This window comes from Calidris pugnax, unplaced genomic scaffold (genome assembly GCF_001431845.1).
Source record: "Calidris pugnax isolate Ruff unplaced genomic scaffold, ASM143184v1 scaffold11, whole genome shotgun sequence".
NCBI lineage: Eukaryota > Metazoa > Chordata > Aves > Charadriiformes > Scolopacidae > Calidris > Calidris pugnax.
The window spans coordinates 5,379,625-5,395,028 of record NW_015090803.1 but is presented as its reverse complement, the minus strand read 5'-3'; the positions used below and the strand labels follow the sequence as shown (position 1 = coordinate 5,395,028).

The 15,404-nt window shown below is 38.5% G+C and overlaps 1 protein-coding gene across 1 annotated transcript in view; it reads right to left on the bottom strand.

Annotated features, from left to right (window-relative positions):
• The window catches only part of THRB (thyroid hormone receptor, beta), a 158,090-nt gene that overhangs the window by 38,939 nt on the left and 103,747 nt on the right, over positions 1-15,404 (bottom strand). The window contains exon 3 of the mRNA XM_014937880.1: positions 13,529-13,593. Within this exon, the coding sequence (XP_014793366.1) occupies positions 13,529-13,535 (7 nt within the window). The 5' untranslated portion in view covers positions 13,536-13,593. The remainder of the gene's footprint in view (positions 1-13,528; positions 13,594-15,404) is intronic.

Sequence of the window (15,404 nt, the reverse complement as noted above, 5' to 3'; positions counted from 1 at the left end):
ATTTTTGATCAGCTAATCAAGACCATAACGAGAGAGACAAATAAATGTTTAAAGGGCTAAAGGAATAGATATTATTTTATATTAGATATCACACAGAAAACCCCAGTAAGTACTCATAGCATTTTCATCAGAGCTCTGCACAAAGCTATTGCATTGAATAAAAAGGAATACTAAAAATCACAATTATGCCCACTGAAAAAAAAAAAAAGAAAAAAGAAAAAAAGGTAATAAGAAAACACCCCCCACATAGTAATGCTTTTACCAATGGCCAAACTTCTGACCATAAATACAGATACAACAACCTGGTACTGTTCTGTTTTGTTGTTTTTTTTTTTTTTTTTTAAATACAGCATTTGCTGCGCTCTGCATAATAATGTCAGTTACCTTTAAACTTTTTTTCTTCTTTTTGGTATTCCTGGGCACTTGACAGTACTTCAAAGTTTGCTCTTGGATGGCCTGGCTGTAAAATTGTGCTAGTCCAAGTTGAAGCATGTCGATGTTGTGAAAGCTGCTGTCCATTCCTCTGGAAATCATGATTTTTGGAGCGCCTTTTCCTACACAAACGGTTTTCTGCTCTGCCCACTACATTCCATTTCTGATTTCTGTCAGGAAGGTGAATCAGTCTGTTCCATGACAGGAGGCCACGTCCTGGATGTTTGGCAAATCCTGCAGGGCTACAAACTGTTGGCATTGCCAAAATCTTGCTCAGGTGTGGAGTTTTGGAAAGCAAGTGGTTCCCCAGCTCTCCTGATGCCGTGGTATTGCCGTGCATCTCCACTTGACCGCACTGGTACGATGCAGAGCCTTTCAGCCATGCCCATTCAGCCACCATAGCTCCCTTTCCGTACAAGTAAATATAAAATTTTCCCGCCTGGGAAGGCTGAAGAAGTAGGTAGATCTATGTGGACAGGCTAACACTAGATGTAACTTTCACAACATCACAACTACAACATGGGCCTCAGGGCAAGTTACCACCAATTTATTGCCTTGCTCATATGATCATTTGAGGTCTTGTAGGTCGAGGCTGGTCGTGAACAATTTTCAGATACTTAAAACACAAAACATCAAGGATTCAGCCTTGTTTGACTTTGCTCTTATCGTAGGCTGACCTGAGGGACACTCTGTTACCTAAGTGTGACATTCTTATGTGGGCATGCTTAGCAGTTCCGCTGTTGCTACCTACTGCCCTTCTCTAGCTGTGGTCACACAGTGGAGCATCAGAGACACAAATTTTATCACAGGAGTTCGGACATTTGGGTCCCGTGTAGATAATGAACAACACTAAAGCTGCATGATTTGATCTAGTCAGTCATAATAATGAGGCAAATTTATTTATTGATATAGAAGATATACAGCTAGTTGATAAATCTGTAAAACTAAATATAGCCCATCTTCTATTTTTGGGTAGCAAAACTCAGTGCTATAGAAATGACGCATCTGAGTTGCTATCCTACATTTAAAAAAAATATTTTATTGTATATTATATATAAAAAAATTCAAAACCAAAATAGATTTCTAATTTGCATATAGAAAATAGCAAATTTCAGAAATTCAATGACTGATATCCATTGTGGTTTTAATCAGTGAGATTCTGCTATCTAAATGCACCTAAGAGTTAATTTTACACATATTTCACTCAGGAAAATAACTCAGATGCATATTAGTAAATAAGTGCATACTAAGTCAGTAATTTCCTGATAAAAATGTTTAAAGATAACTTTGGATTTCAGTTACCAGATCCATTATACTATTGCTGTTTCTGAAAGTTTTTGTCTTAAGACTTCCATTAAGTGGAACATTGCTGATATAACACATAATCAGGAGACTTAATTATGGTTAGTATTAAATACTGTTATCCTGATATTATATACAGCTTTCCTCAATACCTTATCTAATTTTAAATGTAAATGCATACTGTTTTTTTTTTTGCTGGGAGCGTTAGCTCACCTGATATTTGAAGTTAAAGTCCATTCTTTGTACTCACTGTATCTCAGTTGGACATCAATAACATGAATTTGTATAAGAAATTCCCTGGCATCACATACGTCAATGCATAAGGCAGGTGAGTTAACTACAGAATTTGCACTCACCTACTTACTTCTGGCTTTATACGTCTGCTCTTAGTTCAGACTTGGTTTTCTTAGTAAAATTAAAAATTAACTCTAAATGCAGGTAATATGGCAAGAGAATATCACTCGTAGGAGGATAATCAGATTTAAAATAGAATAGCGAAAGTAACCCAGAAGACATTAGACAATTAAAAAAATATAAAAGAACAGAACATAAAACTTTTTTTCATAATTTGAGTGTTTTTCTATATTCTAGAGTTCATAATAAATTTAAGTTCACAGGGAGGGACTGGATTGTTCTGGTAAGACTCTGTGGAAGCTGCATGGAAGTTTGTTCCCTGTAAGATCTGAACAGAACTTGGCTTTGAACTCTCCTCGGTACGGAGAGGAACCATGTACTATAACCCACCCTTCTACCAGGCTTTGTGTAACTTCAGCTAACATATCCTTCAGTACAAGGCTACTCTCCTCTTCCTTGTCTTCCTTCACGTTCTAGTTATCTCCCTGCATGGATAATATTGCAACTTTACAGGAATGCGAGAGTCAGGCATGTGAGATATATACACATCTCTGTGCGTGTGTATATATATATGAAGAAATAAAACAAAGGCATTCCTGTAATTAACTCATGAGTAGATATTTCTATGCTTTATCAGTTTCTTGAGAAGACCACTGACCCCACATAATTCTCCACCGTCTTTACAAGAGTCAGTTGGAAGCTCAGTTACTCAGTTCTTGCTATTAGTCCTGGAAATGAGATCAGTGATTCATAACCAGGCTCTTTGTTCTTGTTAGGCAAAAATGTTCACATCTTTTTCCCAACTTTATCTTTGATATTAAAGGCCATCTTTGCTGTCTTTTAGCTTATGAGGATTTGCTTTAGTTTTGATTTTAATTAAAAAACACATGTTCACTGCAATGGTAAAACTTTTGTTCTGCAAGGATTCAGAAAGAATGTCACACAAGGCTCACGGATTTTTAAGTTTAGCAACTCTAAAGCCCTCCTTAATTTAAAGGATAAAATTAAAACATATTTTCCAATTTCTGTGTTTGCAAAGCATATTTAGGATTTTTAAATATGCTTCTAGACACATTTGAACAGTGAGAATAAACTGATTCCGTTACAGCTTCCATCATTTGGAGTTTTCCCAGGCAGAGTTTACAAAGGCTAACCCAACATCAAGCAGCTTTATCCTTTCTCCTCCTGTAGTTCCCTCTGAAATTTGTCTCACTATTTTGACTCTTACGTTAGCTACAGTTTATTTAATTTTACAAGCTCCCTTTTTATTTCACAAATTCTCTTCAGTCACCAGGGACATTCTGAATTCAAATTTTGCCAAATAAGTATTAAGCTGTAAGGAACTCCCACTTGAGGGGTCTCATATTTTGTCTCCTTTTCCTACACTTCCTAGACTGTGGTGCAGCAGATATATATGTCCTAAATTACCATTCAGGTTATAAAATTTTTTAAATTACAATTTCACCACAGGACTACATTATTTATTCTATTACTTTTGTTTTAACATATCTTACTTGAATCTGTCAAAAGTTTTTTCCTTTTTCTTTTTTTTTTCCTATTTTTCAAGAGAGAATACAGTTTAGATTTCCTGCATCTGCTCTTAGTTTTGTTAAACCAAAGCCCTTGATAAAGGATGATAATGCCGTTTTCCCTGAGCTCCCTAATTGTAAGAGAAGCATCTCTCCCTCCCTCTAGCTACAGTTAAAATGGCTACAATCAAAGCAGAAAGCAGTACAGCCCACTGGGATGAATCACGATTAAAACCACAGGCCCTAATTCAGAGTAAAGAGGGACCTAGAGCTCTTGTCAACATAAGTAAAGGAATCATCAAGTAATTTCAGAGCTATAAAAGCAGCATATCAAAGCAATGACTGGCATCTGAGCTGTCAACAGTTCAAAAGACTTTCCCAGAGTGTATTTAAAGGTGAATTCGTCTTATAGAAGCACTAAAGTTTTAGCAGATGAAGGGCCCATTGAGCTAAACTAAAAGGACAGGCAAGGAGAATCCCTCAGAAATTTTTTATTACAGGCCAATACAAAGACTCCTAATGGATGTATGCAAAGGTTGGACTGCTCTCAGGTACGCAAGTGTTATCTGAATGGAGTATATAAAGGACTATAAAAACAATGGAACAATTAATTTGTTTTTCCCTCAAACAGCTATATGCTTTTTTTCCCAACTTCTCTAATAGTATCTGCCAACAGTGGTAAAGGAAGAGATAAAAAAAGCATCTCCCTTCTTTGCTACATCTCAAGGGAAGGGAGTCATAACTTGCTTCTTCCAGAAAGACAGGATGTGATACCCAGCCAGCCAGGAGGACAGGGTTTCTTGCTGGAACAAGCTGTGTACCTATCCTGGACTTTGACCCTGACAAAAACTCGGGGTGCAGAGCACAGGACCAAAAGGCACACTGCAGAGAGACTGTTCTCTGTGCTCACCACAACCACCCTAGAGGCCCGTGTGTATCCTGGGAGATACACCCATTTTACCCAGCTCGGGATCTGCCCTGTTACACCCAAGTCTATCATTTGTATTACTGTTACTGCCATCACTGCTTTGTGCCCAGTAGCTGCAGCTGGCAGCCAGATCCATCCGTGATGAAAGCTGCTGTCTGACCGCAGTCCCTGCTCCTCAGAGACTACACTGTTCACACTTTTTTAGGGAGTACAAACATTTCTTTTTCACCTGCAGCAACAGGCTATCGGTTTCAAGGCAAAAGGTAAATCGACAGTTCTGGGATGTCAGAGGATTGCTGTTTTTACAAAGACGCTTCCTCTCACAACAAAAAGTTATTTTACATTCCAAAATCAGCTCACAGCCTGTGGGAATTTCAACTTTGAGCCGTAGGTGAATATATTAGCAGTCTCTGAATTGTCATTAACTTACTTGATTGCAAAACAAAAGATGGACAAAAGCGAATCTTCTATAAAGTTTTGCCCCTTCTCATATTTGAAGTTTACTGAAAACAGAGCAACAAAGGCAACAGCACTTACTGTTTTTTTTAAACACTGAAGTATGCAAGCATCTAAGGACATTGAAGTGGGTTGGCTTCAGAGAGATCAACTAAGGCAAATGTAATCAGGATTAGAACTGAGGGGTGCACAGTAGGTTGATCAAGCAGCCTAGCTTTGTATGGACCCAGTCCAATAACATTAGATGATTTTTACTGAATGACTTAAGAAAAAAAAAAGGCAAGCAAATTACAATTAAAGGACATCACCCTTGACAAATTGAAACCTGACTCATGTTTTGTACAAGCACTTTAAAGCATAAATAGTAACTATAAGTAAAAGCACGTAAAGCTTTCATGTGTGTTTGTGCTTTGAATGATAAAACTGTTTGTGCCAGAGAAGGCTAAAGTTTCATCTTTTCCTCATTAATGTTGCAGTAAATTCACAGCATTTCATTTTCTTTATCTTCCTTCTCCTCTGCTCTTCTCTCCTTTCATCTTTCCCTTCCTTCCCTTTTCTCCCTAATAACACCATAGCATTTTCTTCTTATTTTTCCTTATCAAACATGGAAACACTTCAAAATGGAGCTTCCCAACTTTTAAACTAAGTTTGTGTGATCCTTGGATAAGCAGGATGGAGCACAGCTAATACAGACTAGCCAGATTCTTCTTTATAAATATGCAAGCCATCCTTTCATATAATGTGCTAAATAAAACCTTTGAGAACATGTGATTTCTTTCCTAAATGTAAAAATGACAGTGACTGTAACAAAAAAGTGTACAACAAAAGAAAGGGACTGCAATCAGCAGGTGGAACTAGTGATGTCTACTGAAACCATGAGGTGGCTTCCAGTATTTTTGAAACATCTGCATATGTGTATGCTTACAGAAGCAAACAGTGCCAGGGTTATTTAATCCAGGACTGTTGTACTGTAACTTGCTTTAACAGTCACAATATTATGAAATATGTAAATACTACATTTTAGAATATGGCTTTCAATATAAATTAAAGGTCAATATTTTCAAACAATCTTTCGGACAAAGATTACATCACCATGAAAGAAGAGTGTGTAGACATTACAATAAACTGTGAAAAGAGTTTTTAATGTGTAAGAAAAGGTAACATTAAGAAACTTGCAATATACAGTGTAATAGCTTTATCCTTGTTCTTGCTGACAGGTACCTTAATGAGTTCTTCAGTGTAATCGCTTTTAAAAACCACACTGAATTTCTATCAATTATTAAAGTAATACTAAACATACACTTATCTCATCAAGAACCTGGGCGTGACATTACGCTTAAATATCTAAACATTAGAAAAAAATTAGTCAGAGGAAAAGAATATCCAGAATGTGACAAGTCCTCAGTAAGTTAACCAGAGGCAGGTTTTGATCACAGAGAAGCAAATGGTTCAGGTGGTTGGTATGTAAAGAGCTATCTGAAACCCTCTCCTTAAGGAAAAGAATGCCAATATGGAATCTTGTGACAGCTACAGATACAATAAAAATACTGAAGGAAAGGAATGACCAAAGCTATTCAGGAAAAAGCAGTAAGATACAGGGACTAGAAAGGTGATGCTAACCAATAGTCACAAAGATGTTAAATGCATTTGACCCTCTCAGAGTTCTGTCCGACAGACGGAGAGGGAGGTTTTCTGAGAACACAGAGTACCTGACCATGGCAGCTCTGTTCAAAGCACAGGGCTTGCCTGGCTACTGTTCTCCAACACCAGCCATGAGCAGATACCCAAGAAAGAGTAAGCAAGGAGATATGAGAGCTCCCAACAACAGTCTTCCAGCCCCCAACTCCTGTCAGCCCAAGGGATGTCCTGAGCCCCTGTAGCTAAACTGTAGTAACAGCCAAGAGATCTCCCTTTGAAGAACAGCCCAGCCTCCTTTTGCACACTTCTTGCACTCACAACACCCTTTGGCAGGGAGTTTCAGTATTTCTCTCCTTTATGTGCAGAACCACCTCCTTCTGTATTAAAACAAGCTTAATTCGATGCCCAACAGCCAGCAATTCACCTCTCCAGCATTCATTTTGCAGACCACTGCTTGTGTGAATATAGGAATGTTAATGGATTTTTACTCTCTTCATATTATGTTGGGTAATTCTTTAATGCCGGGAACCTACTAAAATAAAACTGAGAAGCCCAAACACCACTGCCAGACTATGGCTCAAAATACCATAAAATAGATCTTTAACAATGTGTAAGTTACAGTGAAACTATTTGGGAAACCACTTAAAATCACTTCCACAAATCACTTCAAATCACTACCACTGTTTTGTAAAATCTTGATTCTGAGTACTGCTTTTGCCATGAGCTTTCAAATCAATTCACATGGTTTTTCCTCAATCCCACATTGGACTCTAGACCCCTTCCCACTGAGGAATGGACAGTACATTTTGGCCATTGTTTACTCTAATAGAAAATCCTGGGGATACGTGCACGCAATTGAAGCTCTTAGTTTTTTCAAGATGATGAAAACAGTTCAAGCTATTTTAGTTCTAAAACTGCTTACAGAGGGGCCCTGTATCTTCAAGCAACACCTCCTGATCAGTGAACATGCAAAAAAAGAGTACTTAAACTAGCAGACTTGATAAATGTATAATTTATGAAAACCAAAGCCCAATAAATAAAAAATAAAGTTTGCCCAAATAATGCAGTCAAAGGCTTCTTCAGAAAAACACACAAATTGGGAAGTGAAGAGAGAATGCTTCAAAACTTGAAATAATCTGAAACTTGGTACAAGTCTAAATAGTTTTCAAACACGTGGTCACATACGTAACAAAGCAGATCTGAAAGTCTGGCCTTTATGTTTTGCAAGCTTTAAACATTTCCTTAAATATTTTTTTTCTTTTATGATAAACGCTGTAACAAATGTGATGCTTTTAAAGAACATCATCAGAAAAGCATTTAGGGAATGTAAAGGATATTTTGTTTTTATGGAAATAACTGGAAAATGCCTGACTGGATAGTAGCTTTCTTATAGTTCGTCAACAGCTTTACATTTGGCACAAAAAAAATATTACAGTCCTCTCTACAGCTAGAACTGTGTATCAAGGACAAGTGGTGTAAGTTCACTGCTCTGACACACGCTCATCAGAAGAACTGAGCAGCAGCCTCTGGTTAGGCTTATGAAGATCATAAAATGGCAGGCTGCAGCTCCTGTGGCAAGCACAGTGTCTTATTTTATAGGCTAGTGCAGAAAACTTACAAAAAGCCACAAGGACATTTTGGGTCATTTTAATCAACTATTTTAAAAGGTTTTTGCCTGCAAAATTAACAAGTATGTTTTATATTGACAACGCTATGTACTCCTCCTAACTGACGGCAGCAGTGAAACACAGCATTACACAGGCTAAGAATGAGACTCGGAATCTCAAAAACAGCAGTTGCTCCCATCAGAAATAAATTTCAGAAAGATGAGTTAACAAAAAGAAGCGCCTCTGGTTTAAATAAATTTATTACAGAAGGGAACTAAGTATACTGATGGATTATTGAAAAAAAAGAGAAAAGGAAAAACATATCAGCACTAACATAAGAAACATACTTAAGAAAATGGCTAGCAGATGTTACAAAGCTAAAAAAATATGTTTGTTTTCTCTGTTGTTTGTGAAATCTAACAGATCCATTTTTTAAAAAAAAAAATCTGTCTATCTTATCTGGAAAATACAGCAGGTATCCATGAGTTATAAACACCAAACTTAAACACCTTTAGAAACACAAGGACATAAGATCTTCATGTTTCTTTTAAAGAAAAGCACTTTTTAGAGCATCTTTTTTCCCCCCATGATGGGAAAGAAAACCTCAACACATTATTAAAGAATTGCATAAAAAACCTGAAACATTACAATATTTTATACAGACTACTTGCTTTTTGAAACTTTTGTATTTATATAGCTCTTTTTGAAAGCACTTTTAAAAACATTAAAGTTTAAAACATAAAAGTTAAAATTAAACCAGAATGTCTGTAACCTAGAACTTAACAAGTGTGATATTTTTAACTGCATATTCAAAAATACGCTTCTAAGTAATAGGAGCCATCATGGAGTGATTCATAGCTTCATGCAAAAACATCCCACAATATAAATCTTGTTAACCTTTTGAAAATCCCCAAAAGCTCATTACAAAGCTGCTGAATCCTGGCATAACAAAACCTTATACTAAAGTATTTACTGTCCTACTAAAAAGTCCATTACTTAAAAGAAATAATACACTTGAGTTAGTCGGATTTTATCATGGTCTGGCGGACAAGAAGTGTCAGACAGTGATGTATGTCTAATTAAATCATCCTAGGAAAATCATTATAGTAAATCAGGAGAAATAATTTCTCAACTCATGTTACACAATAAACTATTTTCCATCTGAATTAATGGCAAGTTTACAGGTTAATGAGCATTACAGTGAAAAGACTCACGAAGAAAAGGTGGTACCTTTCCTACCCTATTACTTTTCCCAGTTCTTGGAAACTACATGCAACACCCTTGGAGACACTGGTTTTCAAATGGATTTGTTGCACAAAAGCCGATTAATTTTCTTCTTCAAATGAGTGACCTGTTACAAGAAATGCTGCATATTAAATTCTACTTACTGAAAATATGCATTTATGACATTTAAATTATATTCCCTAATGTAAGCACTTAATTTTATTATAATTCCTATCTTGATCTAACTTTAAAGTCATTACCAAATAGAACAGTGTGAACATTTGAGACTAGAAGCACAATGTCGGAGTCAATTATGAAACTCCAAGTAAGAGCAGAGTAAAATCCTGGCCGTAGTGAAGTCAGTGAAAGGGCTGCTCTAGACTTCACTGACACCACTATTACACTCTTTAGTTCTATCTTCATCTGCCATGAAGATGAAATTAATGAGATTTACTTTATTCTACAAATACTATTTTTTGGTTTTGAATTCTTGAATTCCTTCTTCATTTCTCACTCCTGTAAATGAAGTAAGACAAAGATATGTCCGAGGCTTGTCTTGCATTTTGGGAGCAAATGTATAGAATGAAGCTTTCAGGGATAAATTACTGCCAATGAATAATTACTATTGCCAGTGAATACTGAAGCCAGAAGCTTCACGAGAGTATTTAAAAAACAAGAATATCTTTTATGAACTGTGTTACATACTTATTTGAAAGTACTATCTTCTCAATGAAAAAATACTACTTTCTAATTTGTTAATTGTTCTAGTCTACTGTGCAAACGTATGGCACAAAGACTTAAAGCTACTGCTAAAATAGCACTAACTTTCAAAATGCTTACAATTTTTTTTTTTCAGTTATTACTCCATGGACAGTAATTGCTGGTGCCAACTGTAAAGCTGATGATGAACTATGGGAGGAGCATCCAATGAGTCATTTTCCACTTATTTCTATTTTTAAAAAACCCCAAACATACTTTACCTACATTCCCTAAACGCATTTTTGACGTTGTTCTTTAAAAGCATTAGATCTCCTGCAGCATTCATCATAAAAGACAACGAACATTTTTAAAAAATCAGGTTTCAAACCAGGGAAGTTAAACTTTCCGATTTGTTTTGTTACATTTACGTGTGTGATCACTCATCTGAAAATTATTTATTTTAGGGTTGTACCAAGCTTCAGTTTATGAGAACAGAACGCGTCCGTCTCAGACTTAGTACTCAACTGCAAGACGTATTATGTCCAGCTCTCCCTCTCCAGAAGCATCCCTTTATCTCAATGTTTGGTCATCCTCTAAGTTATGTGTACATAAAACTGGTTAGGCAAGTTTTGACACTTAGGACTGGCAAAGTTGAAAAGTATACTGACAGGCACGGTGTTTACAAAATCTGTAGGTCCAGTTTTTCACTTGTCAGTTTCTAACGTCATCAAGTACTCAGTGCTAGGTGTTTATTAACTCCATCTGTATTGCTGAGTGAACTCTATTTTGACTGCATTCTAAGAAAAACAAAGAGTAGTTTGGACTTTATTAACTCAACATTTGCCTTTCAGTTTATCTTTTTGCATGCATTCATTTTGCTTTTTATTTTTCACTTTATTCACTTTTAAATAAGGCTTTCTACACTTTGGAAATCCTTCCATGATACCCATACCTCTGAAGTTCCCCAGATTATTTTGGAAAACTTGAACTCTCTCTTTATTAAAAGCTCTCTCTATATATGTATATAACACACACACACAATTACAGACGTGTGTCATAAAATAATCATACCAATATGTGTTTTTAAAGCTGAGATGTCAAAATATTAAAAATACTTTTCCTATGGCAACTGCAAAATGTAGTAAAGCCTTACTTTACTACCAGAGGCCAAATTCTGCAATCTTCTGTCAGAAAAACTTCTCTGGATTGCACTAGAAACTGGAGGCTTTTGGGCAGTGCCTACAAAAGGAAAATTCTTACTGCAGTAAAAATGTAACATATGGGCAAAGAATATCTATCAAAAAATCAGAATAATACAGCCTATTATTTTAGGCAACTAGTTTGGATTAGACTCTGTTCTCATATTCCAGTGACTCAGTAACAGAATCTAAGCTTTCATTCTCATTTGTTAGGAAAAGAGCCCTGTCTGGCTCTGGATGGTGGTATTTATGCAGTTTTTATAGAGTTTGAAAGATTTTTATTTCATCCATGCTTCTTTTCACATTCACACTCATGTAGGGAATTTCATTCCTATAATGAGAAACAGAAAATACAAACTGCTCATAATGAAAAGTGCTGGTCATCTACAGCTGTACCAACAGTCATCTTCTGCAATTAACCTTATTTTTCGCCTGGCGATTATTTTCTTTGCACATACTTGTTCTGCCCACTTCTTTCAAAAGAAATGCAGAAAATGTAGGTCCTTCCAATTCGGCTTTGTGTTACACTGAGATTAACAGAGCTGCCCTTCCAGGGGGAAGGAAGTGGAGGGAGACAGGTCTGGTTAGAGTGCTAGCAGGAATTCTCCATAAAACCCCTCTCCATAGGAAGCTACACCCAGATGAGGTGATAACAGATACAGTGAGGATAAAGGGGGTACACTGCATTTCCTTCACCATCTCTTGCTATCACATAGCACAAGCTACTAATTGTTCCCTCCAAAACCACAGCAAAATCAAGCCCTGTAGTAAAAAGTCAAAACCCACAGTTCAACAAGACAGAAGAGAGCGCAACAGAGAGCAGGAGAGACTGAGTTACATGTCAATGCTTTAAATTCTTCCAAGACAGGTATTTACTAAATAAAATTATCATGCCTAGAATGCCTGCAGAAGAATGCAAGAACACTCTAGTGAGCCTTGCCAACGTCACTTAAAGATACTAACTCCTTCCCGATCCTCATGTTGCAGTGATGTTAATCCAGAGCCTGACACACCAACAAAGGGTCAGGTATTCCACTTTATTACACAAAAAGCCTCTATGCCCTCTACCTCCATCTTACATTTACCTACGCCTAACCTCTGCTTCAATGGACAGCAAAGAAACCACAAAACCAGAAGTCAAATGATGCATCTTTGCATAATATCAAATAACACATTTTACGATGAAAACTTCAATTTAAATAATACTGTTTTTCCCCCGAGACTGCCTCATATCTAGGACCCTAAACTTAAAAGGCCAGCTTTATTGGTGAATGCAGCTGTTACCCCTTGCTGGCCAATACAAAAGGATGGGAGCCTTCTAGGGGACAGGAAAGAACATTTGATCTGCCCAGCCAGTAAAAATAAACTGTCCCTTGAGCATACCAGGAATTCAGTCCTGTTTGTTATGGTTTTCCCTATGTAGCACATGCTGCATTTTACAAACAGGCTTTTAAAAGGTCCCATTTATGGCATTTCGTTCTTGAAATATGCATTGACAAACAATATCAGCAGAACATTTTCCTTTCTTATGTAATTTGATCGATATGAAAACAAATTCTAGAAGTCTGATATTCTCTGGTTTTCTCTATCACCCCCACATAATAAGTGTATCTTTTTAGCCACTCTGTTCTGGAATTAGAATATATGTTTTTTTGACACTGCAAATTTACGTACAGCCTTCAAATGGGAGGGATAAGATTGTTAAGTGGACTTAAAATGGCTAATGGTCATTTCAATTCTGGATCTTCAGCCCACCTGCAGACCTAGTCAATTATTATCTGAAGAGTACTTGGTAATCTACGTAAAATGAATCTGACTGTCTCACTTGGAACCTCAGGGGATATGTCCATGTTATAAAATAACTTGGGCTACACACTCAGCAGAATCTGTCACTGTACTGGCGGTTTCAGCAGAAATGCTGAAGTTGGAATGTGCATTTAGAACGCAACACAACTTTGTTTCTAAAGGAAAACCAAGAAGGCTGAGAGTTTCAGCGGAAAAATTCTGGGGAAGACATGCCCCGTATCTCTATGCTTCAGGTAGAGGAAAGATTTCAATTCCCAGCACCAATACATTCAGAACTTTGCAGTAAACCTTTAATAATAATCACTTTAGCAAAGCAAAAAATATTACTTAGATGCTCTTATGAAATGTGATTACCTGACATACTGCTGGGAGTTATGGATATGTAATCATTCTCGTTCTTCTTCCGTCACCAATGCCACCTGCCAAAAAAAGGAAAAAATTCCATGTGATACGTCCATAAATGCAAATCTGCAGAATACCATTAACATTTAAACAAGATAGAACATTTTGGATCTCGAATGCTACGATCCATGTTTGATGGCTTAACACATTAAATTCAATGCACCTTGCTTAACCGCATGAGTCAATGAATGAGTCAAGTCCCAAACCTGGTGAACTGGAGGAGCTGTTGGTAACAGGGATTTGGAAGCAAGGTCAAAAAGCTGGCGGCTACTGATGCAGAAAAAAAAAAATTGCTTCTGCTCACTTCATGGAACACTTTCCCTTAATATTTTGCAGAAGTTCCTTTAGGTCTAATATGTAACTTTAGCAGCTAATTACTTTTTACCTTCCTAATGATATATGCCCATTAACCTCAGGTTCAGTAAGACTAGAGGATTCATAGTATTCTTCTTCAATAATTAGAAACTCGGAAGTCCATCAACTTTTACAAAGTTTTGAGACATAAATAGTAATTTTACTCATTGGGTAGAAAACTAATTTTTATGCAGTTATTAACTAACTTTTTAACAATGGCATCCTCTGTTTTATTAAGGAGATAGCTGCAGCTGTGGGGAACCAGATTTGGCATCCTGAGGCCGTGCTTTTAATATTTAGATTACCTCTCCCGTTCGTATGTCTGTACATACACATCGACATATTAACTATACTCCTTTTGAGTTTGGTAGCAAAGTCTGAAGCCCTGCAAGTTAATTTTGTGCCAGGAGAGGAGGTCACTGACAGCAGTGAACGGGACCCCCTCCCACCAGGCTGCTCCGACAGGGGGACGGCCGGCAGCCTGCCCTCGCCCAGCCAGCCCAGCCCAAAGCAGGGTGCCCAGATGGATCATCCCCGCTCACTCCCTAGTTTTTAAGCACCGACAATCCCATCTGGGCAGAGACAATCCTAAAGGCATTACTCCAGAATAGAGACAAGATCTCATTAGAATTTTTAAATAAGAACTCCCGGGCCTACAGCTGACCCCCCCAGTGCCAGCGGGAAACTCGCCGGGGACCAGTCACGCTCTTTTGATCATCAGGGAATAAGTACCTTGCAATCTTAGCATGCAAGTGACATTTTATAGGCGAAGAAGAACCTTCCTTAGATTCTCCTGATCGACATTTTATGTTACGAAACCATCCTTTGGTGTTTGTTAACAGTCTTCTGCGTTTTATTTCTCCCCATCCATTCGGGGCCACAGCCCTTGCCCCCTATTTCTTCTCAGCCACCGTCTCCTCACAGGGGGAACGCTTCCCTTCCTTGTCCCTCAAACAAACACCCTCCACCAGCCAGCAGCAGCCTGACGGGACATGGAGCACACCTGCTCTATTTCGGCACGGGGATGAGAAAGCAGGTGAACAGCAGCAATGGCGTGTACCGTGTAATTAATGTATCTGGGGCGCAGCCCCGCAGTTTCACCTGAGCTCTCCGACCCCCCCACGCCCCGGCGCTACCCGGGCGAGGGCTGACCCCCCTCCCGCCACCTCAGACACCTGCGGCTTCGCAGCCCGCCCCTCACGGGCTCCACAAGATGGCGGCGGGACGCCCCCGCCGCGCTCCGCCGGCCCCTCGCCCCAGGCGCCACTTCGCCTCCCGCTACGCGGGAACGGGGTGGAAGCCAGCGCCTTCCACCGGGAAAGCCCGGCGGGCCGCCGGTGAGCCGCGGGGAAGAGCCGCGGCCCCTCGACCCCCCCCCGACCTTTCCTTCACAGACATCCTTCTCGCCCCCCCCCCACCCCGCGGCGCCGCGCGGTGCGATGTGAGGGCGCCCCCTGGCGGCCGCGCGGGAGCA